The sequence below is a fragment of the Olea europaea genome, unplaced genomic scaffold, assembly GCF_002742605.1.
Source record: "Olea europaea var. sylvestris unplaced genomic scaffold, O_europaea_v1 scaffold601, whole genome shotgun sequence".
NCBI lineage: Eukaryota > Viridiplantae > Streptophyta > Magnoliopsida > Lamiales > Oleaceae > Olea > Olea europaea.
Window position 1 is genome coordinate 313,899 of NW_019264357.1, and position 24,753 is coordinate 338,651.

Here is a 24,753-nt window from a genome sequence, read left to right on the forward strand (position 1 = left end):
CTAGCACTAGAATCACCACTTGCACTACCACCAGCTCAAAATTTACTACAAAACCACCTCAGGTCCACTATAAAATAGCCACAAAAATCACAACTACCAACAATGACAACCTCCGTCTCCATCCCCATCCTCACCACAATCACCACCACCGCAACAAAAAACCTCAAATCCGTTGTCGTCACCACCTCAAATCCACAGAGAATAGAGACCAACACCTCACCACAACCACCAACAATTACAACATCATCTACAAAAAAATACCAAAAAAAAACCACCCAACAAAAAAAAAAAAAAAAAAAAAAAAGGAAAATCTCATGCGGTAAATGTTAAAATCAGTAAATATTCAGCAACCCTAGTAACACGAGAAAAAAAATGAAGAAATGACCAGACGGGACACACAAATCGAGCCGTCTAGACGGTGGTAGACATGGAGGTTTCATTCAAGAAAACCGGTTTTGGTTAAAATGGCATTCCTTAACTTGCTGAGATCTCGTCCCTTGAGGGTACTTCCAACACCTTCTAACATTGAAAATGAAGCAATCTGAGTTACGGCGAGTCTCCGGGCTAAATATTCATGCGGTGGAACCATTTCTTTGCCGTCTTCAGTCTCAAAATCATCGAACAATCTTTTCCTAGTACCATCATCAGAATCACATTCACCATCCCATAATTCTTGGTTTGATGAATCCCTCTTTAAGATCTTCGACCAGTCGGGAATGTCCACCAGAGCCGATGACAGCCAGCCAGTTCTGCCGGTTACCACTTGTTCATGGCTGCCACTGTTTGCTTTTGGGATCACTGTTGGTGCAGAAGATAAATCCCATGCAGACATAGACGATGAAGAACTGGAAGAATATTTTTTGGATTTTTTCCCCTTTGAGAACTCATTGAGCGAAGGCCACTCCTCTATTTCTTGAAAATCTTCATCTTCCAATGCTTTGCCTCTCCTTTGCACATCTGCCATGGCCTGGAAAAGCCCGAAAACGACACAAACCGCTTTCACAGTTCTCTATATAGATGAGATCGAAAGCGCGGTTGAAATTTATAATGGAATTAATAAGAGGAAAAAAAGGTGTGTCAGAGTCTAAGAGAATACAATAAACCTATTTGTACATCAAATAGCGAAGTCCAAGAGAATAATATCAGGAATCTACCTTGTCTTTGTATCAAAACCATCCAAAAAGAAGCAAACTTTTCATAGTGATCTCGAATCACCTCTCTGAATAGTAAACCAAACCAACAAAAATGGTAGCAGAATTTATGTGAAATAGCAGAAACTACCTTTGTCACACCCCTCATTTTTTAGTCAAAGTCAAAGTCATTAAGGACTTAAGTTGAACAAATAACTTTTATGGGACTTAAATTGAAATTTCAAGTAATTGAAGATTAGGAATGATATAATAAAGGAATCCAAGGATTTCGTTTCTATTATGGGAAAAGAAATGACTAAATGTAATATTGTCTGAAGATGGTGGACTTGCCTTGCAATTATTTAATATTTATCCACTAAATAACATTTATTTTATGTATTTTCTCATATATTTTGGGGAAAGAGAGAGAGAAGAATCGAGAGAGACCGAGAGAAGGAGGAAGAAGAGGAGGAGGAGAAGAAGAATTTTCAAGCTAGAGTTCTCAAATTCTTCAATTTCTCATTTGGTTTAGAATGGTAAGTATAAATTTATTGAATTAAATTTTTAAGGGTTATGGAAAACTTGCTGTAATTCAAAGTCTAGCAAGAATTATGTGTTATTGATGATTAAAACAAGTATATGTCAAAGAAATATGTATTTGGAAATTAGTGTTGAAGAAAGTCGAAACTTTGGAAATGGGTTTGTGATATAAAGGCATATTATTTTGAAATTCTTGGAATTATGTGATGCTAAAAACTTAAATTAAGAATTTGAGGTTGAAATTCTCATTTTTTTTATTTTTTATTTTTTTAGCAATTTTCGAGTTTTTGCAAAAACAGGTACTAGTTTTGAAATTCTGCCCAGAAAGGTGTTATTTCTGTCAATGTTTCCGGTGACAGACTCCAATATTCAGAAATTGGTGCCAGTTTTCAATATTTTGGAGTTATAGTGCTAGTTTTGTCAATCATCTAATTTTGGTGGATTTTTAGTATTTGAACTAAATTAAGTGTTAAATATTTGACGTTTTGGTGTTGAAATAATTTATATAAAGAAGTATACGTTGTTAATGACTCTAAATGGGATTATGAGATTGAAAATAAAATATGTGAAGTTTTCATTGGTAAATTATTATTTCTAATGGTAGGAAAATACTCAAGGAACGCTTGTGAAGGGATATAATTTATTACAGCGAGAGCATGATATCATACTCGAAATTTGAAAGTGATGAGGCGACGAGAATATCGAAACCATCATAGACTATAACTTTGTGAGTAGATAAAACTTATTTTTCAGAAATAAGTCTTTTTTAAATTTTAAAGTTATTTATTTTATAAAGTTGACTTCATAGCATGATTTTCAGAATAAAATGAATTTTATTATCAATTTTTTTTAAAGTTAAATTCAGTTCAGTTAAATTATTTTAGTAGCATGTTATATTCTTATTACATGTTTCAGTATAGTTAAAGTTATTTTTAAAAACCCAGGTGATTTTACCCCAGTTTGCACTGATGTGAATATGTTTCGACAGTGCATAACTAGTTATAGTGATTTTATCGTGAATGTGTTTCCATAGTGTATGACCATATTATCAGAGGTCTTTGGGACCCACTCTCGTACACACATAGGTTTTAGGCCGTGTATTAGGGTGATTAGCCTTTGGGGCAGTTCTGCGTACGTATGACCAGATTATCAGCTATCAGATTATCATATTTGAATGGTTTTGCCTTGTAAATCGAGATTACTCTGTACATGAGTAAGACTATTCATTGGGTACTCTTTTTTGCGTGATTTTTCAGTATTTATTCAATTCTCAGATTTCAGATTATGGAATTCAGTTAATTCAGTTTTCAGAGTAAAACTTTCAGCTTATAGTATTGACCAGTAGCAATATTGCATAAATTTTCATGAATATCAAATTATTCGTTAACTTTACATCTACTTATCTAGAATTAAGAACAAAGAATTGTATGATGCAATCATGTTTTGGTTTTAAAAGTGTTACCAGATTTCAGAATTTTTCAAAGATTTAATAAAGCTAGAATTTTCAGAAAATATGTAGAAATGGAAAAAGTATATTTGTTCGCAAATTATCCATTCACTGAGCTATAAGCTTATATGTCATTTCCCCCTTTTTCCTTATCAGATAGCAGTTGAATTGAGCAGATTTGGAGCCTGTTGTTCCGCCATATTGAGTCATACGTCATAGGTTGTATGGCCTACTTTACAGTATATATTTCTTTGAGTTATATGTAGTTTATGTCAGAAAATGTTATCATGGGTTCACTGCATATTTGGTGTCTTTAGTATATTTAAGAAATGTTGGTTGCAAAGAAAGGAAATGTTGATTTGCCGACATTTTATTTGAATAGTTTGTATTTTGAGGGATTAGCATATCCTATTTATATTATAGGTATTGATTTGAGAAAAATTAGTTGTTGTTCAGTGGTTTTAATTTATATTTCAAGGGGAAATTCTGTCAAAATTTTGTTAAAAATATTTTTCAATCAAGCAAGTCAAGTTGCCTTGGTGGTGGATCCGATGTTTACCTGGTTTCTATCATCGGCGCATGACACGTGTCGAATCCATTAAGGTGATTCGGGACGGATTGTGTCAACCTTTCTGTGGCTTGTAAAACTTCCAAAGAAAGTCACAGATATAAAGGGCCTAAAATACGAGAGAAAAAAAAGACAAAAATTACTACTAAGAGAGACGCCATCTAATCTAAACAGGAAAGTGAAACAAAAAGTTAAAACCAAAATAATTGCCTTCACATGAAGATCTCAGTTGATATCCTCTTATCTGAAAATGTGGTTAGAACTGAAGAAACTGAAAGCTAAATTTTTCTGTGTGTAAAAAGTCCAAAACACCCACACAAAGTTGTGATTAGAGATGAAAAAAAAAAAAAAAAGAAGAGAAGTTTGAATATCTGAAAGAACCCAAAAAAACCAAGTGTCAAGATTCCAATATTTGCCCACTAGAGTAAAAATTGGTATATGAATCAGATTTCTTGAAGTTGGGTTTTACATTAAAGAAATGGTGACGGGAATTAAATTCCGAATTAAACTGGGGTTATCGGGTCATGATTATGATACATAAAGGGATGTCAAATAATGTACAAAATAGTGCATGTGTAGCAACTTTGTGAAATGAATTATTCCGTCCATATCCTTATCGCCCTCTGGATGGACGGGCCCATGTAGCGAAACTCTTGTTAAATTCCTGAGAAGTATCAGAAGTCTGGATTTTGATAGGGAAAAGTGGAAGAATAGGATTGATCAGTGATTTCTGTAGCCTTATCCGAGTTATGAAGACAACTAAGCTTTGCATTAAGATGCCTAGGAGAGGGTGCTAACGGAGTAGAGGTACTTGGTTGGCTGATGGCACATTGAGATTTTTGGTGGCTTGTTTTGATTTTGTTTTAACTTCTATCTTTTACAACTTTTCATTCTTCAATGCCCTCCCTCCTGGGTTTGGGGATTATTGCCCAGATAATTGTGCAAACAGCAGCAATTAAAACGATAGAGTGAGCTTGAGAGCCAGAATTCGGTTCTAACATCGGTTTCAAGAGTAATAATTAACAAACCTTAAAAAATAAAATAATAATTAAAAAACAAGCAATGCTATTCATCATTTGTTGTGATAATTACCAGTTTACATGATAATGAACATCCTGATTGATTCTCCAATAGAGAATATATGACAACTTTATTAATTAGGATGTCCCATGCCATCTAAATTGGTGATAAATAGCATTCTCTTATTGTTTTTTTACTTATTGTGGTTCACCTTTAATTAGAGAGGTATATCTACTTTTGTTGTAACACATTTTCTCTATAACTAATGAGATTTAGTTATTTTTTCACACATCGATCTCTATGTTACCGTACACGCAGATATATACTTTAAAAGAAATCACACAATGGTAACTAAAAGCTTATGGCAAAATATAACTCGTAACTGGCAAACTAAATAAGCTAGGGACGACAATTTATAGAAATGATTTATGTTGGGAAATTATCGCCACCAGAGTTGGAGAAGAAAAAATATAGAAGTGATATCAAGAAGATGAAATAAATTTGAAGAACAAACCGAAATGAAAGGTTCAAACACAACATTATATCGTTGTCCTCAAACGATATTTACCTCCTCTCGATAACAATTTTGGTGTTCAAAGGGTCTCGCGGCAAATGATTTGTAAGAGTGATCAAGTCTTGTAGAGAATCAATACTTAAGCACTTGTATAAATTCTCCAAAATTTGAAAAACGCAAAGGGAATATTGAATATGGATGAAGAAAACTTTAATTTCTTCTTTGTGGAATGAAGATTATGATTACAAATATTATCAAGAGTTTTTTCTTATGATTTGTAATATTTTTCATTGATTATCCATGGCCTATTTATAGGCCTCAATTAATGCCACGAATTGGTGCCAAAACCATGTTGAAAGGTTATAAGAAACCCTCCAAAAGCCGTCAAAAAACTAACTAGAAACGACATCCAACGGTCACTAAATTACTACCATGCGACCGCATGGTGTATTCCCATGCAGTCGCATGGTTTATACAAAACCCAGCCTCCATGCTTCGATTAATGGCTATGCGACGCATGGCCTGTTGGCCTATGCGGTCGTATAGGCCAAAGTATTGGCTACCATCTCTTCTTTCTTTTCCACACACGTGTTTATTGATTTATTAAACAACATTTTCCATCAATGTACAAACTGGATGTTCTCAAAGTTGATACTATCGGGTCGGTAAGTTTAATTATAGATATATGCTTGCATTTTCTTTTTCTATTCAGGCTCATCCAAGAGAGAACTCACTGTACACGTAGGGATATGCGGTTGGTCCACAGTTTTGGCATTGGAAATCAATGCAATGTTAATGTGGGACTGGGAGGTCTTTTCAATTCAAATCGGAAGTGGCTTTAGATGAATAGGGACGTAAGAGTGGATGTTCATGTCAACTTCTCATTTTCTTGCATGTAATGCCCTCAAATCACGTCCTCCGCACAGGTCTCTGTATGTCAAAACTTTTCGTCTAAGTTTGGTAAGTAATATTTAGAAAAATTTAGTTTTTTTTTTCTAGTTAATCCTTCTATTCATTGGCGGATCTAGGCACGGGCTCGACCGTGCTATAGCCTGTGCCCGCTGCTGAAAATGTTGACTTTTTTTTTTTTTAAAAAGATAAATCCATATATATTTGTATTGCAGTTCGTGTCCAAATTCAAGGTTGGATCCGCCCCTACTTCTATTAAAACATGCATGACATTATTTTTGTTGTTCTTTGTTATGTTTATAGGGCTGCCTAGAGCATTAGGCGAGTAAAACGATTGCCTAAAGGACCCCTATTCAAGACATCCAAATTTTTGTCTTTCTTTATTTTAATAATGGTATTATTTGTTAGAAAAATGAAAACAAAACCTAGCCACAGGTAGCGTTCACTTCGATTTCTTGCGATATCTGTAAAATGTCAAAATATAAAATTAATATTAATAAAAAAGTTATGTTGAGTTATAAATATATAATAAATTATGTATAACGATAATTTTGTTAGATAGTAAGCACCATCGGTGATTATCAACAAATATCCCTAGATGATTATCGGTGTCAGTAATTTCATTCGAACTTCGTACTATCAACATGTATTGATTTCATTGAAACTCAAAAGACAAGTAGAACCTTTGACTTACAATAAAATCCGTAAAATGCCAAATTATTAAAATTAAATGTGAACCAAATTTCTGTTGGCAACAAAATAACTTATGAATCCACAATATTATTCAAAAAAAAAAAAAAAGGAAGATATTTTAAATGTATAAATATCAATAATTTCATTCGAGCCACCAACTTATATTGATTTCCATTAAGAATCACCGTTATACTATTATCTTCAAAAAGGTCTCTGAATTGTTTGAGTTACCTCTGTACATATGATTACTTTCCCTTTTGTTGGGATACTTTTAATTTGTATGAAACAATCTCATGACATTTTCAATTGCCTTTCATTCATGACCCATTTATAAAGGTTTACTTTCTTTATTTTTTTTGTCCCATCTATATGACCATCTTTCTTTATTGAAAATGTTTCGTTTTGTTCATTTACTAATATATCCTTAATTAATTTGCCTAATTATAACCATTTTTCTCCACTTAATCTTAAAATTGTACAAATATAAATAATGGCAAATTAGGAAAGATTTTGACAAAAAATGTTTTTTCAATAACATTAAATAAGATTTTTTAATCCGTGTGAAAAGCAAAATCAGGACAGAGGGACTGAAGAAAAACATATAATACATAATCTTGTTGTCGGAAATTCGAGGTATGCCAATAAAGTAAATGAAGCGAGGTATGCCAATAAAGTAAGCAAATCTCCTTAAGACAGATTTCGCCCCCCAATGAAGTGCAAACGGGATTACGGACGTCTGTCTCCCAAGATACAACGCTCCTTCCAAAGTCGATACTGCACAATACCAACCTTGTCGGTCGAACCAATGAATGATAGTACTTGAACGGAATAACGACAGAAGTATAAGAGATTTTTTTTACGAGCAGAATATGGAGATAGAAGAATTTTAGAAATCAATTGAATTCGTAATTGATTTGGTGTGTCAAAAAACGAATCTGGGGTTCCCTATTTATAGAGATTGAAGTGTCTCATGGAACAGGTGTGTGTGTCAAAAAAAGTACGCATCGTGCGAAGTGCCAAGTGCGCCTCTAAAGCGCCTAATGCGTACTTTGCGACGTGCGCGTGCCGGGACCGGGTCCGGGTCCGGGTCCGGGGAACGGTGCTAGTGGTGTGAAGCACCACTCTAGTGGTGACTAGCCTTTGGCTAGTTTGCTAGCCTTTGGCTAGCTAAAGTTAGCCAAGTGGTAGGTAACATATTAAATTATATATTATTTACACAACCCACTATATAAACAAGACTATTTTCTTGTAAACTTTCGATGTGGGACTCCTTTCCATATAAAAACCACTTAAAATGGGTTTATCAACATATGGGCCTATATTGGAGACTTTTCCAATTCACTTAAATTAATTGCAATGACCCATATCATTAAATATTACATTTAATATTTTAAACCCAAATCAAACCCAAATCAAATTCAATTAATTCCAACAAATCTTTGGGCACAGAAAGTGAAAGAAAGCATTTAGAATTTACTAAAAAATGAGAAGTGGCACCTTGAAACAGTTAAATAATACAAAATTTAATCAGCCATTTTATTAAAATTTCAATGAACAAAATTTCTTTTACGAACAGAAATGATGATATCTTCTATCTAACATGAAAATTGTATGGAATCCCAAGTAAGAAATTTAATTGGACAAAAATCAGAATATCTAATCAGCCCAACGAATACTTGAGTTTGATTAGATATCACCACGAAACTTGCTGCATTCCGTGTTGGGGTAAAAAGATTTCTGTTGATAATTACTTGAAATTGGAATAATGACAGATAAATAATCAAGAAATAATCCACGTTACAATCATAAACTAGAAGATAAAACCACGATAAAATTTAAGACCAGCCATACCATGTTGTGCTTTATTGACTTTAGTTTTAAACACAGGCAGAGCTATATTGAATCCGGATTAAGAATATGTACAAACCGTTTCTCGATTTCACTTTCGAGCAGCACGGTAGAGCTCCAAGTAATCAAGTGCAGGTCGGTTCCACGACCAATCTTGCTCCATAACACGCTTACATAATGAATTGAACCATTCTCGTCCATTGTACCAAGCAGAGATTGCTCTAAAAATTATCAAGTAAAAGTAAGTTATAGCCAGTAGTAATATGCAAAATGATTTAAAAAAAAAAAAAAATGGAAGAAGAATTGAAGAAATAGACAACGATAGAATCTCCTTAAAACCTATTTGTGCTTACGTGGTTTGCAGAATTCTCCTTATAGCGTTTTGCATTTGCAAGTGGCGCAATTTTTTCATCTGTGTTTTATTTTTGTTTTACTTTTGGTTGGATAGAGAGTTATTGCAGATATATACTGAAATTCTTATTGTACGGGGATATATCAAATAACAAGAAGCCTTGAGGCGGTACTAGCAGCATGTGGCTCACACAACTAAGGCGTACACCTCCAAAAACCGCCTCACAATCAGCGCCTCAACCGTGAGGCCTTTTTCGCACGCCTCACTCTCAGATGAGCATTAAGGCGGATTTTAATTTGGTATCTTTAAACCTGTTTATATGACAAATCATATGGATATTCTTTGTCGTTCGTAAAAAAATAATAATAATAAAAATAAAGAAGTCTGAAATACTCTTCAAAAAGTACAAAAGAAATCAGAAATGAAAGCCAGGTGTGCATTTTTAGAGCAAGTGTTTAAGAGTAGACACAAAGTCGACTCACCTATTGAGAGCATAATCAACACCAGCAGCATCTGCTCCATCAAAATTGAACCCATTTGGTTCTAGACAGTAAACTTGTGCTCGTTCTTTATCATGGTCAACGTCAAAAACTGTATCGTAAAGTCCTGCAAAGCAAATTTGACAGACAAGATTTAAGTAACTCAAAACTGCCAATCTTTTATTAGTCGTCAATTATATTCACACCCAGTTGGTATTGAATGAGAAAAAATCTAGGGTGACCACAAAGAGAAGCAACAGGATTACTACAGTTTTGCCAATATCTACAGTAAGCAGATGATATTATCCAATTGATAAACGGCGTTTACATTGAGAATAGGTTCCTGATGTTTCTTGGGAAAAATTATTGGTTCACGGTGCACTAAAAACTATTACAAAACTACTTACCTCCAGTTTTACGAACGATGGGTATTGAACCATATCTCATTGCTATGAGTTGAGTTAGTCCACACGGTTCAAATATGGAAGGGACTAAAATGAAATCGGCACCAGCATATATCTGCATAATATTAGGAAGATAAATAAGTGAAAATGCACAGCAGCAGATGTAATAGGTAAACATGCATCTAAAGAAAGAAACACAAGTTTCACAAGAAAAATACCATGTGAGATAGAGGCTCATCATATGTCAGACACAGGCGTGCACGATCATTATGCGAAGAGTGCAATTGATTGGCCAAATTAACAAAATCATTTTGAATCCGAGGATCGGGAGCTGAACCTAACAATACAACCTATCAAAGAACCCGCCATCAGCAATTAATTAGAATGAGACTGTCATTCGTTAACAGGAGGAAGAGGATAAAAAGAAGCAAAGAAACTTCAGAGAAACCTGTCCATTATGATCCAGGGTGCGCCAGATAGCATGTTTAATAAGGCCAATTCCTTTCTGGTGAGTTAAGCGAGTGATAATTCCTACCAAAGGCTGATCAGCCTTTTTTAACCCAAGTCTTTGCTGCAAAGCTTCCTTGGCAGCTCTTTTGCCTTCAATAACATTTTCTGAAGTGTAAGACAGCTGTAACAACAAAACAGATTGAGTTAAAGGAGGAAAACTAATTTCAGCATTTTGATATTCAACCCTAAGCATTTGGAAAAAGTTAGAAAATAGCGGAGATATATTGATCTTCAAGACCAGTCAACTGGTCCACTAGAATTAGTACACATATATGCTAAAGCAATACTAGAATACACTTAATTTAAAATTCAGTGTCCTTTTATCAACTATAATTTAGTGCACTAATCTAGAACGTTGAATGGGCTATTTTCTCATTTCTTAGTTAGAAGGGTAAAATGGAAAAAGGAAAGAATTCCAGCATGAGGCAATCCAAGAACACATATGATCATAAAATTGGAAACTTCTCTATAAATATATATTTAAACGAACACAAATGAAAATTTTCCACGCCTTTAATTTTTTATTTTTTTCATAACTTAATGTATCATCTACTTTTGTAGCGGGAAAAAAAATTCTAAGGTTTATCAACTATAAAATGTATATTTTACTTGATAATATATTAACATAAAATTGTTCTATTTCACTGAATAATCAAATTTCACGGAACAAATTGTTATAAAATAATTTCTCAAATTTTCAAAACGTGTTATTAAGTTTTTCGTTTTTAAAAACAGTTTTTTAGAACGAAAAACCAAATGTGTTTTCAGCAATCTTAAAACAAACCCTCAAAATTGAAAATTGAAAATGAACTCAAAATTAAAACGCAAACCAAACGGACCCTAAAATTCTTGAAAGTGATGTCTCTCTTCCTTGGCCAAAAATGGAAACAGGAATAAACAGAGTATAGTTAAAACTGCGCTTTGCTTACAGGAATGAACTTATCATTGTAAGGGTCCCATATATCTTGGTCAATTCCATTTAGAATGCCACGAAACTTGAAAAGGTAAGGAGCAATCGCAGGATTTCCAGAAACCTCTTGCGAATAAGTGGGGGATACCTGCAGCCATGAATATGAAGTTTAGATACAAGAATTCAAATCTCTGCTTCTGCATCACCAAACATGGTCACCCAACTGATATATCTAGTTCAACTATGCAACGTGCAAACAAGGTCAAAGTGATAAAGTTTAACGGGGAGCTCTTCAAACACTTACAGTTGTAGCCTTGTCAGAGTTCAACATAGCTTTCCCAATCAAGTTTGCCCCAAATTCAAGGTTGTGGATGGTGAAAACAACTCGTGCTTTATTGAGGCCATAATGTCTATAATGTTCCTTATACAGCCATGCAACTGGAGCACTAGACCAGTCATGGCAATGAATTATATCCTGTTATACGGAAGAAACAATAGGCACCAGTTGAATAAATATGAAATAATATAAATTTAACGAGTAAACAGACATCTATTACGTTGCAATCAGTGTAACTTTTGCATATATCATAGGCTGGAGTAGGAAAAAGGGTCTGATAACATTAGCTTGAGGAGTATGTTCCACAAAATTAGCTAGACACCATAGACATAACAATATTAAGAGAAAAATACAGCCTAAACATAGCAGAGAAGAAAAATCGAAAACCATCAGAAACTCAAGTATTCTATTCTCTTGTTAGGATCACTTGTTCGCTGCCTCTGATCAGAATGCTACTAGATAAACATATTTATCAGCACTTCAGATTTCTTAAGTTGCGCTAACAATATTAGAAATAAATCAATTAGATTGAGAATATCAAACTGGGTGCTTGTTGTGAATTGGAGCTTACTGGATGGAATCCGCTTTGCAGAAGAAACTCGAGAGCTGCATGGCAAAAGAGACCAAATCTTTCCCCATCATTACCACGACCGTATATGCAACCTACCGAAAAGAATCTGGGATAGAGAAATACATGGTATAACTAAAGAGCACCAGAAAAATAAGCAAGTTTGTTCAGTATTGTGCCCTACATATTTTGCAGATTAGAATTCTTATTTGGCTCAAAAACAAGTTCTAAGCCAGTGTTTAATTAATTAATTATAATGCAGCAAGATCTATTAAATAAGTAGATCTTCAAATCAGATGGGTACAACTATATGTGCAGTTGTACTAAGAATCACCTGGTTAACTCAATAACCAGCAGCCCAACTACTGTGAACAAAGGACAATCTCCTATACACTAAAGAAAAATCAAAAAGTATGCATGGCTATTACTATGATAATTAAGTAGAAGCAGAACGGATGTCCTGACTCTGGAGAAAAGCAACTAACCCAAACAAAAAGAAACAAACTACAAGCCACAGACAAGATGGTAGCACTAGTGATTACCCATTTTGAGGCTCCAGAAAGTAGACAGAAAGACCTTCAACCTTTCCAAACCAAACTTTTATCTGAGTCCCACCCCAAGAATAACTTTTGTGAAACTGAAAATCCTTCACCTGTTCCATAGAGGTGCATCATTACTAAAGGATAAATGTCACAATAATCTAGGTCAACATGTATCAGGGAATATTTGATGCAGTAACAGAACAGAAAGAACTTTTCTGTATGTGTTATTACATTCTGGTGCATAATATGACAATCAGAAAGCAGCGAGCAACTAGAAAACGAACTGCATCATAATCATAAATAACTAAGAGAAAGGGAAAAACAGAAATTTACTTGTTTGTTTGTAAATACAAACACGTATCTGTACATATCTAGTGAGATTTTGCAATCCCTTCCTAGTTTCTGAGAGGAAGCTTAAAATAAATAACAGAGAGGGTAATTTCAGAAGAGTCAATGAATCACCACCTAGGCAAAAGGTTAAAGCAAGAGGGCTTCTGAATAAACTAATAGTTCGATCCACTTTTTATAAGCTTAAAAACACGCCAAAATTATTGCCAAAGTTTTCCTTGCATAACGAATGAGAAGTGGAGAGGAACAAGGGACATATCATTCTGTAGCGTTATCATAACATCCATAGGTACATAATGAGAAATAAAAATAAATAAATAATTGATGCAAGGTAATTATGTTGCTTTGGAGCTGCAATCAACTCAATTTCTAATCAAAAGATAACAGAGAGAGAGAGAGAGAGAACTACAGTCTTAAACAACAAACAGTTAACTGCCTATTAATCACAATAGAAAGACTATCACGTTTTTCCAACAAATACAACTCTAGCCTTTGACCTCAACAAAGCTCAAAGAAAACAAGTTCGATTGTTAACAGACTAGAGCATCCAGGGATAAATTTCAATCACACTTTCCAGGTTATATGAGAACTGAAAAATATTTAGATTAAAAGCCCAAGATCTACCTTAATAACATGGAGTAGGAATAACAGCAGTAGTAATAATGATGATGATTACAATAGAACGTGAAAAACACAAGGGCTGGAACTTCCAAAAGCTTTCCATATAATTATGGGGCTTAAATAAAAATAAACAAAAGAAAAGAACTTGAGAATAGACTTCTATGTCACCATCTATCAAAAGAGATTAAGATCAAAGGGACAAAATCTACAAGGTTAAAACTGAAGTCTTTGAAAAGTAACTCAATTAGATTATAAACTACTTTTGGTTACAGTTTTGGCAATGGGACAACCTAGGAACTTTGTTCATATTTTATAATTCTTCAAATAACTGGCACCCAAACCCTTGTTTTTGTAGTAGGTCATTCAACTGTTCTATTTTTCTCATTTCACATGAAAAAGGATTTAGCCTTTCTGAGGAAACTCAAATCTGTCAAACATATATCAAGGCCGAACTCAAACAAGATATATAACTCAATCTGAATTCTATCATTTTGAAAGACATGTGAGAACACTCAGGCCAATGAAACAGACTGAATCTTACATTGTTAAACTTCCAACAGTCGTATTTTGGAAGAATAATGTCCACATTCTGGTTCAAATCCTGAACAGCACGAGAAAGACTAGTGACAACATCACCGAGACCCCCCACCTGCAAAAGATCATAACAATAGTATCTGTTATAATCATTACATTTGACTTCAAAAGACATAATACATGAATTATAGTTTATATACAATTCAAAATTTGACAAAATTATGTAAGTAGACGAATTAAAAAAATACATGGAACCAAATACACTTCAGCCTCTTACCATATTACACACAGTTTAGATTCTACAGCTTATGAAATTGGGGTGAGGAGGCTTCCCATTTTCCCCAAAGAGAGGAAATCATAGAACAGATGACACACGGCATTCAATAAATCTAACACAGCAAACTTAGCTATTTTAATCATAGAGAACACGTGAAGTCCTTCCAATATATTATCACAGATGGGAGAGATGGATTTCAGAAAATCTATTTACAGTATTAAACTCAAATATTCTATCAATGGACAAAAATAATGATTCCTTTCATTTTGAATTGTCATTTTGTGCCAGTATAATGAGAAAATGATATCATTCTTTGTGAATCATGTAATTTTTTTGGGAACTCCCAGAATGGAAAATGTAGAAATAACAATGGGATGGCGGGATTACTACAGATGAGTCTTGACCCATGCATTCATGGGCGGAGCCATGTTAGGACGAGTGCGGGCATATGCCCACACTGAATTTTTAGGCCCAAACTTTTTTTTTTTTTTTTAAGCAATATCCCATGATTTTGTTTGATTTTAGGTATAGGTTGATTTGGACTTCACTTGTCAAGATATGAAAACTTGCAAAGAACACGTTTAATTATAAACTATGTCATTTTTAGATTTTTTTTTTTTATAGTTTTATCATCATTAAATTTATGACCAGAATTCAATGTTCGACGTGTGTTAAATTATGCCCACACTGAACAAATTTCCTGGCTCTGCCCCTACATACATTAGATAATCTTTCCATTGTTATCGTGTTATTTGCACCAAACAAGAATCAAAAGGTTAGCATATCAATAGAATCATTCTTAGTATATTTCCAGGATGTCAGTCTTCTATCACACTGTTCCTAAATGCGGGGGGCGGAGCCAGAAAATGATATTAAGATGGGTTGAAATTTAAAAAATTTTGAATGAACTTATCTCACAAGAAATCGAGTTTCGAAGGCTATTTTCGTGACATTCACGATAAAAAGTATACGACGCTCAATGGAATAAAAAAAGTTTAGATGTCTCACATTAAGATATTCCACTAAATTTTTGTACTTTTTTTTTACCAAATAGAAAATCAATGCTTACCTTAAAAAATATAAACTAACCGAATCATGATAGAATTAAGCAAAAATACATATCCACCAGTAAACATTTAAAAAATTATTTAATGGGTACTCTTCTAATAACCTTGACAACCAATCTTTCCAAACAACTAAAAGTTTTAACAAATATACTTTTTATTGTTGATATAGATTACTTTATAAATAGATAAGTTTTAATAAATATTCTTTTTATTGTCAATATCAAATCTATAGTAAGCTATTTATTTTGATCTAAATATCTACTTTATGGTTAAAATAAGTATTTTTTTTATAAGTATGAATTAGTAATGAATGAAAACATACGTAAGTTAGAAAAATACGTAGTATCTCTGACTATTAAAATAAGTAATTTACTTTTAGATCTAATCAATACAAATTATCTATAACAAAATTTACTTAATAATTATAAATTTGAGTCAAACATGCATTAAATATAATATCTAATTTGATAATAAAATATTCACATTTTATGAATGTCTTGAAAAGAGTAATTAATAATTTTAGCGTCTTTAATACAATTTGAATAATTGAGCATTGGACTTGGATTGAGATTTAAATTAAAGCTGGGCTAATGCTAATATCTTGGCCAAAATTCTAAATTTTTTCTTAAAAATTAATATGGGCTAGGGAGCCCAGCATTGCCCCACACTACCTCCGCCTCTGTAAATGCCACCCGCTAATAACATTAGCAACTTGCCAAGAGGATCTTGCAATTTGTTGTCTATCTTAATATACAACTTTGATAGCATACCGTATTCATTTTGTGATGCACAAGTTGAGAAGGCAGAAGGAGAAAGGACCGGAGGAAAGGAGAAAAAACAAACCACCAATATTTTTATTCAATCATCAACTGTTTGAATTACACAACGAATCAAATATAAATAGTAAAACCAAACCCTAAAGAGAGTGGGCTAGAGCCAAACCCATTGTACAAGTCCAATAACATAAATATAAATAAAAGTCCAAAACGTAAATAAGAGTCCAAATCGAAATAAATAAAAAATGGATGTCTTCATCACTATGAAATCTTAATACTATGTCCAGAAAGATGAGCCTTAATTATATGGAATTGGTTTATATTAACCCAATATAAACTGAAAATATATGCTTCCAGTTACAAAGTTTATATGATGCATTGAACCAGACTTGAGATGGAAGGAGACAGCAGCTATAAGCAGAAAAACATAATGGACTATCTTAGAAACTTTAGCTTGAGTAACAGCAGCTCAAGTAACCCTAAGGGAAATTTAAAAAATGAAAATAGCACATATATTACCTTCGCAATAGGAGCCATTTCAACTGCAATATGTACAATGTGCATGGGGGGTTCCTTCACGATGCCTCCGAATACAGGTACGTGGTAATCCATCCCATTTTTGTTGTCAAAAACTCCACCATCTTCTTTCTCGGAAAATACGAAGTCCATCATATATGCATCCAATGGAACCTTGACTGAAAATGTAGGCAAGTGAGACGGACATGCAAACACCCAGAGAGATAATTTAGTTCAAGAGTAAGACAGTACAACTTTTAGTATATGGAATAATATAATCCACATGACTCTCAGTGATAGACCTCATAGAGGAGTTATTAACATATTCTATGGTGTACACGAGCCACCAGAAATAACTGAGCAAATGACTGCCCTACTCTGTCAGCATTGAAGAGCACGTGTTTTCAAGCTTGTTATCCACCATTATGTTCCATTTTCGACAGCATTAAACACATATCCTTTACGAGTATACCAGTCAGCGATACTTTATTCTGATAAATACTAGATGTAAGGTAAGCATGTTCAGAAAAGGAAATGATATTGAAGGAATATATTTAAAAAAGAAAAACAGGAAAATTTATTGAAAACATTGATCTCTTAGTTTTCTTGTTTCTTGTAATACCTAAGTACGGTACAATAAAGTGCTGGTAAAGCATAGAAAAATATTCCCCATATACAACCATGGAAACTCAAAATCAGTTTGGTGCAGTATAAAACAATTCGATCTTACCGTTTGCTTTAAGATGAGAGCCATTTTCAGAAGGAAACATCTTCTGAGGTGGCAAAGGACTCATATGGTGAGTCCAGCGATTGAATGAACATCTCAACCAGATCTCAGGTTTTCCATTTAGGACAGTGTTTGCAGGATTATAGAAAACTGTGACAGTCTTTCCAGCTTGGACATCTAGGGGATCAGTGTAAACAATATGTTTTTGAGACAACAAAAATGTCCTCAAAGTCCTTTCCTTTGTTAATGCTTTCATACTTGCTGTTTTCTCAGCCTGTTAATGGAAGGTCAAAAGTGAAGGAAGACAAAGACACATAAACCAGGCACAATGAAGAGCATCAAATTCAGGAGTTCGAGAAAATCACACCACAAATTTAGGAGCCCTGAAGTGATTACATTTAGATTTGGATTTGATATCAGAACCACTAACCTTTGCTCTTGCTGTTTCCTCTCTCAAATGCCTCTCCTCCTTAAGTTTTCTGTATATCTTTTGTTCTTCCTCAACCCAATACAATTCCGCTGGAATAGATTTTGGGACAATGGCATGGAAATCTTGGAGATTATTGTTGTCATAAACAATAGCCTGTTGAGGTGGACCGTCAGCAAAAACCCAGTCCAAAACAAGAGCTCCCTTGGGTACAACAACTGGAGACCAAATGAGCTGCTCAGATGAATGTTAACAGTTTATAGGCACTTTGCAAGGCATAGGGTCAAAAAAGAAGGAAACAAATGAAGCTTATTGTAATTCTATGGATATGAATAGAAAATATGCAGTAAAACCATTAGTTTACCATGCAGGTTCAATGTAACCAGAAATTTACAATTTGATTCAATAATATTTACGTAGATTTTTTCCTTTCAGTTTTATGAATGAAATTCATTGAAATCTCCCACTTCTTTGAAAAAATAGCGACTTGTCTGGCTCATGAGAAAACCCAGGATGAACATTTTTTCTCGACAGTTGCATTACCTCCTATGCCACATTATATACCATTTGTACAACGCACTGGATTTATACCCACGTAATGGCACTTTTAAATTCAAAGGGACTTCCACTGCTACGGAGATTATCAGCTGAAGCTGTTTTAGCATTGAAAAAAACAATGGTCTTGTATAGCTAGCTAATAGATATGCATTACAAATTCTGCAAGTGGAAAAACATCAATTGATACCTATGACAATCAGTCATAATATCAACAATCACGAAGCTAACCATGATGATAATTCAGCACTGGGTACAACTCCAACTGAAAGAACTTTCTTCCCGGTAGTTAAGATTTGATCAATACATGAGTCAAAGATTTGTCTTGCACAATATTTTAAGGCATCAATATATATAACTCTAATCCTGCTCAATCACAATAATTATATGGCACAATGCATGGGAGAGAAAATTCATAATTGCGCTTACCATTGGAATACCACCAGTCACCATCTTTTTTCTGTGATCTGGTGAGTTTTGAAACAATGGACAACCCATCCGTCCAATTATTAAGTCCTCCATGAATCCAAACATCCTTAACATGCACAAGCGATCCTGAGATCCTATTGTAGTATAACTTGACCTCGTCCTCGCTTTTAAATTCACTAGGCTCTATGTACCAGACATTATCCACAGATTTCTTGGCCTTTTTCAGCAACTCTCCCAGAATTCTCCTTCTCTTTGCAACTTCCTCTTTTGCCTGAGCTCTATCTGCTTCTTGATTAGCCTTTTCTGCTTCTATTTGCTTTTGTGCTTCTTGTTGTCTTTCCATTTCAGCTTGTTGTAGAGCAAGTTCGTCCTGTTCTCTGCGTTTGTCTTCAAGCAAGAAATTTTCAAAATCGAACACATCCATACCACCTTCTACATTTATGCAGAAATCTTTTCTCTCATTGTTCTCATACACATCTTGTCCATTAAAGAACACAAAATCTATCTTGTATGCTTCCTTAGGAACATGGATATGGCAAGAGAACCAATCCCCATTGAGATGGCTTTTGCTCAACTTTATGGTAAATGATTTCCATTTCCAGTCATTGAAGGCCCCCATTATCATGACTTCAGGTTCATTTTTCAAAGCGGAGAAACTTCTGTTAAGAAATACTTCTAAATCTTGATCGGGTTTTACCACCTCAGGATAATAGAACAATGCATTTCCTTTTCTAAAATTTTCCTTGGCAAGCCTGTCTAACACCTCTTTACGTAAATTTGCATCCTCCTTTAACTTTAGTTTTGAAGAATAATCTTCATCCCTTTTCTCCTCCCCGACCAAAATCTGGCCTTCCTCTATTGACTCAGGTTTTGGAACCAGATGTTCACTGATTTTGATGCTTTCAACTCTCTTCACATCGTTGTTCTTAACTATTCCAATTTCCTTTGTTCCTGAATCTATTTTATCTGCTGCTATTCTTCCAGAGTCAGATATAGTTGTTCCTTCTTTAGACTCCTCTTTCTCAACATTTTTATCACCTTTAATAAAACGGATCTGCTTTTCTTTGATAACTGTTCCATCTTCTACAACATCACTACAACCATTTGTGGTTACTTTTCCCTCAAACACCCTCTCAGAAGCTATTTCTGATTCTGTTGATTCCATCACATCCTCATAAACGGTGTCAATTTCTCCATTTTCAGAAAATTGACTTATTTTAGCATCAAGTGATGGTTCGGTAGAAGACAGAACCTCCTTCAAACCACTATTACTTTCATCTTTACTTTCTTCATCTGCTTCCTTCACTTGAGTGCTGTTGACAAACTCTTCGTCGTTGGTTGTAATTTTCAATTCAGCTCCTATTTTCCTATTTGATCCCTCGAACTCTTTGGATGGTGATGCATCAGGACTTTCGTTTTCCTCATCATTCTTTTGATTCCTTCTCTGTGTGCCTGTAGGGACCTGCATTCTTGGCATAAAGTCCCTCGGTTTAGTGTCCTTGGGCCTTCGTGTGGAAAACTTCCTTTGCCTTCTTCTCGAGAAGTCTATATTACATAATAAAAGTCAAATAATTAGAAACGTGGTATTGTAGCATACAGAACACTATGCATAACTGATTAATCAGAGTAACGAACCAGAACGTGCGGTAACTTGATAAGAAACCCGAGCCATTGTGCCATGTTTCTGCCATTTGGAAGACTGCAAGCAAAGGTTCAGAGAAGATAAGAAAAATTTTGCTGCCCAACCTCAGTTCACAGAAACTCATTCTGTCATTTACATCATTAAAAAACATGAACAAAAGGAAATTTATCACTTAGGTAGCAATTCGTACTATGTTCTATTGACTCTTTTATCAATGAAATTATCAAACACTAACTATGAACTCAATACCACACGTACGCATACACGCACAAACTGTATCACACAAACTTTCTTGAGACAACACAATTCAGAATTCAAGCAAAAGAGGAAAATTAAATAAAAATTAATAGAACAAAGTTTTATAAATAATTAAACTAACCCCATCAACACAATTAGGTATGCATCCAAATTACAATGAAATTTTATATCCACAATAGGTATTGCTCAAAATCATCACCACATATAGATATTTGGATGAACTAAATTTACTTGGGAGAATATGCTAGTTGTTCCCTGAGGGACTAATCCAAGAAACGGCTTGATCTTGTAGTGGGTTCTACAATTCAGAGGTCTCAAAGGAACATCCATCTTTATTTATGGCTACACTTTTTCACCAAATATTCACTTGAAACATCCCCCCGGTTTATGCTTTTGGGGTGCTGTATCGATATGCGTGTACAGAATTATAAATAAATCAAGAAACTTGGAAGAAATGTGAGTTTGCTTATAACTAGAATACATCTAGAGTAATATGAACGGGAATCATAAATATGTTGAATCGTGTGTTGTACAGTGTGTTTCTAGTAGGCTCTGGCATGATTGAGTACTGGTTTGACTACTTGTAGAAATAGGACTGTGACTTGCTGAATTTTGAGTTAATTGTTTCAATGGTCATTAAATTTGAGCTCATATTTTTTATTGATCACTGAAATTTAAAATATCAAATTTTGATCATTAAACTTAAGTCAATGTCTCCGATTGCTCACTGAACTTTAATCCATATTTTAGATTGTTCACTAAAATTTAAAATATTGAGTTTTGACACTAAATTTTGGAATATATCGTAAGTTACTTACTAGCGTAATTATTGAATTTTGAAAAATATCGAGTTTACAGTGAGTAATGTACAACATTTTTCAAAATTTAATGAGTAATGTACAATATTTTTTAAAGTTCGGTGAGTAATGTACAACATTTTTCAAAGTTTAGTGGCCAAAACTCGACATTTTAAACTTCAATGAGCAATTGAAGATATGGACCTAAATTCAGTGACCAATCAAAGACGTGGACATAAGTTCAGTGACCATCGGAACAATTAACTCCCAATTTTTCTTCTTATTCTTTATTTTTATATTTATTTTTTTAAGTATCTAATTTGTTGATTTTCCAAATTGACATGTAGACAGAAGAGAGAGAGAGAACACTCTCGAGAAGCATAGTTGTGACTTACATCCCTCAGGTCGTGATCGATTCATCTCGACAACGATCGCAAAACAGCGTAGGTAGGACGCTTCGGTAGGACGAAATTGCTTGCAACAGTGAACGTAAGTAGACTATACAGACAGACATAGACAAACTGTGTTGATGTAACGCGGGCTGGGGACGACAGAATGCAAGCTGGGGATGCATGTAGCTTTGCCAGCACAAAAATGAAGTTTCTCTAAGTCAAAAACGCTATTTTAGGGAGGAGTAAATGCAAGTAGGCAACTTGTACCACTTGTCCACTTGTGTCTCTTATCCCACTTGCAAGGTAATATCAAGGGGAAAGCAAAGTTCAATTTAGCTACAATGAAAGTAAATTGTCCACTTCCATATGAATTGTAGAAATTGATCACTTGATACCAACTAGCACAGGGTTGGAAAGATACATACAACTTGCATTTGGAAGTGCAGTGAATTACTACTTGATCAAAGGAAGTTAATGCAACTTGCAAACAATGAGGGCCCTTGGATCAAAATTAATCTTGGCCATTGATTCCAAGACAACTTGTAAGATTTTGTTTATAAATAGAGATGTAATCTTATTTGTAAATATATGGAATGAAGTGAGATGAATATTTGAGAGAGATTGTAAAATATTCCTTTCATTTATATATAAAGAGAGTTCTCCTAAACTTACTTGTTTTTCTTATCTTTTCTACTTTGTACCCGCTACTCAAAGTTGTTATAATTTAGTCTTATTGGTTAAATCATTTATAAACATTTAAAGGTCGACTTAACGTTTTCTTGTGAGAGATGAAAATTGTGAAACATTAAGGTCGCACTATTCGGGTATGAAACTAGGTCTGTGATAAGTGGTATCAGAACCTCGTTTGTATGCCTCTATAATGGCAAATTCTCAACAAACTATTGTTATTGAGATTGAGAATAGATGACTTGGTGCTATCCCAATTGAAGGAAAGAAAACACGAGGCAAAGTAGTAAGACTGGGAAAGCAACTTCCATGAAGGATAAATTTGACCAAATCATGGCAAATATGGGTGATCGGTTCAAATCTCTAGAAAACTCCTTTGAGGCGTTGGAGGGCCACGCCATTTGAAAGTTAGAAACTCTCCAAACCAATGTCTAGGAAGTGATGGACACACAAGCATTATTGGAGAATGATGTTCAGGCTGCGATAGCCTGACAAGTCCAGGAGGTGGAAGACTATGGTCATCTCCAAACCAAAGTTTTAGATGTTGTTTCTGCCATGCACAGGCAAGTAAATCAATTGGCCATAATGATTGAAAAAATGAGCAAGGAGCTTTGGCGATACAAACAATCCACAGTCGGTACAAGCAGAGGTGCCGCTACTAATGATGTTGCCCCGAGGATTGAGTACTCGAAGCCTAAAAACTATGATGACCAAAGAGATGCCAATAATATAGAAAACTTCCTATGGCAAATGAAAGTTTATTTCAAGGGCATGAATCTTGTTGAGGAAGCCATGAAAGTTCGAACAGCTACTATGTATCTTTTCGACATTACGTCTTTTTGGTGGCGTCGAAAGTATGTCAAAGTTGAAATGGAGCTTGCAAGATGGGAAGAGTTCAAAAAGGAGCTAAAAAGGCAATTTACCCAAAAGAATGTTTTGTATGAGACCCGTAAGAAACTAAGGGGATTGAAACGTAAAGGGACAATTCGTAACTATGTCAAAGAGTTCACGACCCTTATGCTTCAGGTTCCAAGCATGCTGAATGATGTATAACTATTCTATTTCTTGGATGGATGTGCTACATGGGTGCGACAAGAATTACAGTGTTGTGGGGTTAATAATGTAGATGAGGCTATTGAGGTTGTTGAATCTTTGACGAAGTTCCAAAGAGGTAGGGAGACGCAAGCAAAGAACTTCAAACCAACCAAAGGAAATTTTGGCAAACGCTGGGGTGATGTAAGGAAAGACAACCAATGGAGTACGTCTATTGGAGACCAAATCCCAAAATTGGTTATAAACCCGGTGGTAACAAACAAGCTACTTGGCAGAGAGAGTATGATGACAAAAAGATGGGTAATTTTGCTCCTTGCAATTACTTTATTTGCAAAGGACTGTATCTCATGCAAGATTGCCCTAAGTTTGGATCTTTGGTGTCTATCTCAGAGGCTCGACCGAAAGCTTTCCAAAGCAAAGATGGTGCCATTCACATGGGTTCATTACAACTTTTCAATGCCTGGAATACCAAAATTGTTCCGAGAGCAAACGAAGAAAAAAGATTGATGTTCGTGATTTTTAAAATTAATGGACGCAGACATGGGCGCTAGTTGATACTGGGACCACACAATTTCATAATGGAGGATGAAGCATGAACGTAGGGACTGAACATTCACCATGAGGTGGACTGTTGAAGATAGTGAATGCCAGTGCTAGGCCATTAGCTACGCGTGGTTCGAGGGACTGAATTGCGATTGGATTTGTGTCATGGACCAGTTGATATTTCAGTTGCACCAATGGAGGATTTTAGGCTAGTGTTGGGCCTAGATTTCTTGATGAAGGTAAATGCAATTCCCATGCCTTCATTTGGTTTCATTTGCATTTTGGAGAAGGTATCAACGTGTATGGTTCCTACCATTTCCAAAGAACGGAAGT

At 34.7% G+C, this 24,753-nt stretch overlaps 2 protein-coding genes and 1 long non-coding RNA gene across 5 annotated transcripts; 1 reads left to right on the forward strand and 2 right to left on the reverse strand.

The window, feature by feature from the left end:
- Window positions 1-315: 315 nt before the first annotated feature.
- LOC111389605 lies at window positions 316-1,098 on the reverse strand. Its single transcript, XM_023014531.1, has one exon. It carries the CDS (start codon window positions 962-964, stop codon window positions 437-439), a length of 528 nt encoding a protein of 175 aa, XP_022870299.1. The 5' UTR covers window positions 965-1,098; the 3' UTR covers window positions 316-436.
- Window positions 1,099-1,611: 513 nt separating this feature from the next.
- LOC111389606 lies at window positions 1,612-4,038 on the forward strand. The gene is made up of 3 exons (XR_002701756.1): window positions 1,612-1,666; window positions 2,275-2,397; window positions 3,274-4,038. It is a non-coding gene; the product is annotated as an uncharacterized LOC111389606 (long non-coding RNA).
- Window positions 4,039-8,481: 4,443 nt separating this feature from the next.
- On the reverse strand, window positions 8,482-21,508 carry LOC111389587 (starch synthase 3, chloroplastic/amyloplastic). Of its 3 annotated transcripts, XR_002701753.1 has the most exons (17): window positions 21,180-21,508; window positions 20,684-20,747; window positions 19,049-20,593; window positions 18,068-18,282; window positions 17,641-17,911; window positions 16,914-17,089; window positions 14,282-14,389; window positions 12,772-12,881; window positions 12,233-12,338; window positions 11,629-11,799; window positions 11,344-11,472; window positions 10,353-10,535; window positions 10,123-10,254; window positions 9,908-10,019; window positions 9,504-9,627; window positions 9,023-9,332; window positions 8,802-8,890 (listed from the first exon to the last, which is right to left on the reverse strand). XR_002701753.1 is itself a non-coding variant. In XM_023014513.1 (16 exons), the coding sequence occupies exons 1-16, from the start codon at window positions 21,276-21,278 to the stop codon at window positions 8,761-8,763; spliced, it is 3,675 nt and encodes a 1,224-aa protein (XP_022870281.1). In that variant the 5' UTR covers window positions 21,279-21,508; the 3' UTR covers window positions 8,482-8,760. The 3 variants fall into 3 exon arrangements, 2 of the variants coding, with proteins under 2 accessions (XP_022870281.1, XP_022870282.1); XM_023014513.1 differs by lacking the exon at window positions 9,023-9,332 and having other exon boundaries at window positions 8,482-8,890; XM_023014514.1 differs by lacking the exons at window positions 9,023-9,332; window positions 21,180-21,508 and adding an exon at window positions 21,070-21,090 and having other exon boundaries at window positions 8,482-8,890.
- Window positions 21,509-24,753: the final 3,245 nt, after the last annotated feature.

Excerpts from the sequence above, each read along its gene's own strand:
- LOC111389587 (XM_023014513.1), bottom strand. The coding sequence starts at position 21,278 with ATGGATGTTCCTTTGAGACCTCTGAATTGTAGAACCCACTACAAGATC. Across the intron at positions 12,882-14,281 it reads ACTGTTGGAAGTTTAACAAT|GTGAAGGATTTTCAGTTTCA; the intron begins GTAAGATTCAGT and ends TCTATGGAACAG. Across the intron at positions 9,628-9,907 it reads CATCGTTCGTAAAACTGGAG|GACTTTACGATACAGTTTTT; the intron begins GTAAGTAGTTTT and ends TTTGCTTTGCAG.
- LOC111389605 (XM_023014531.1), bottom strand. The coding sequence starts at position 964 with ATGGCAGATGTGCAAAGGAGAGGCAAAGCATTGGAAGATGAAGATTTT.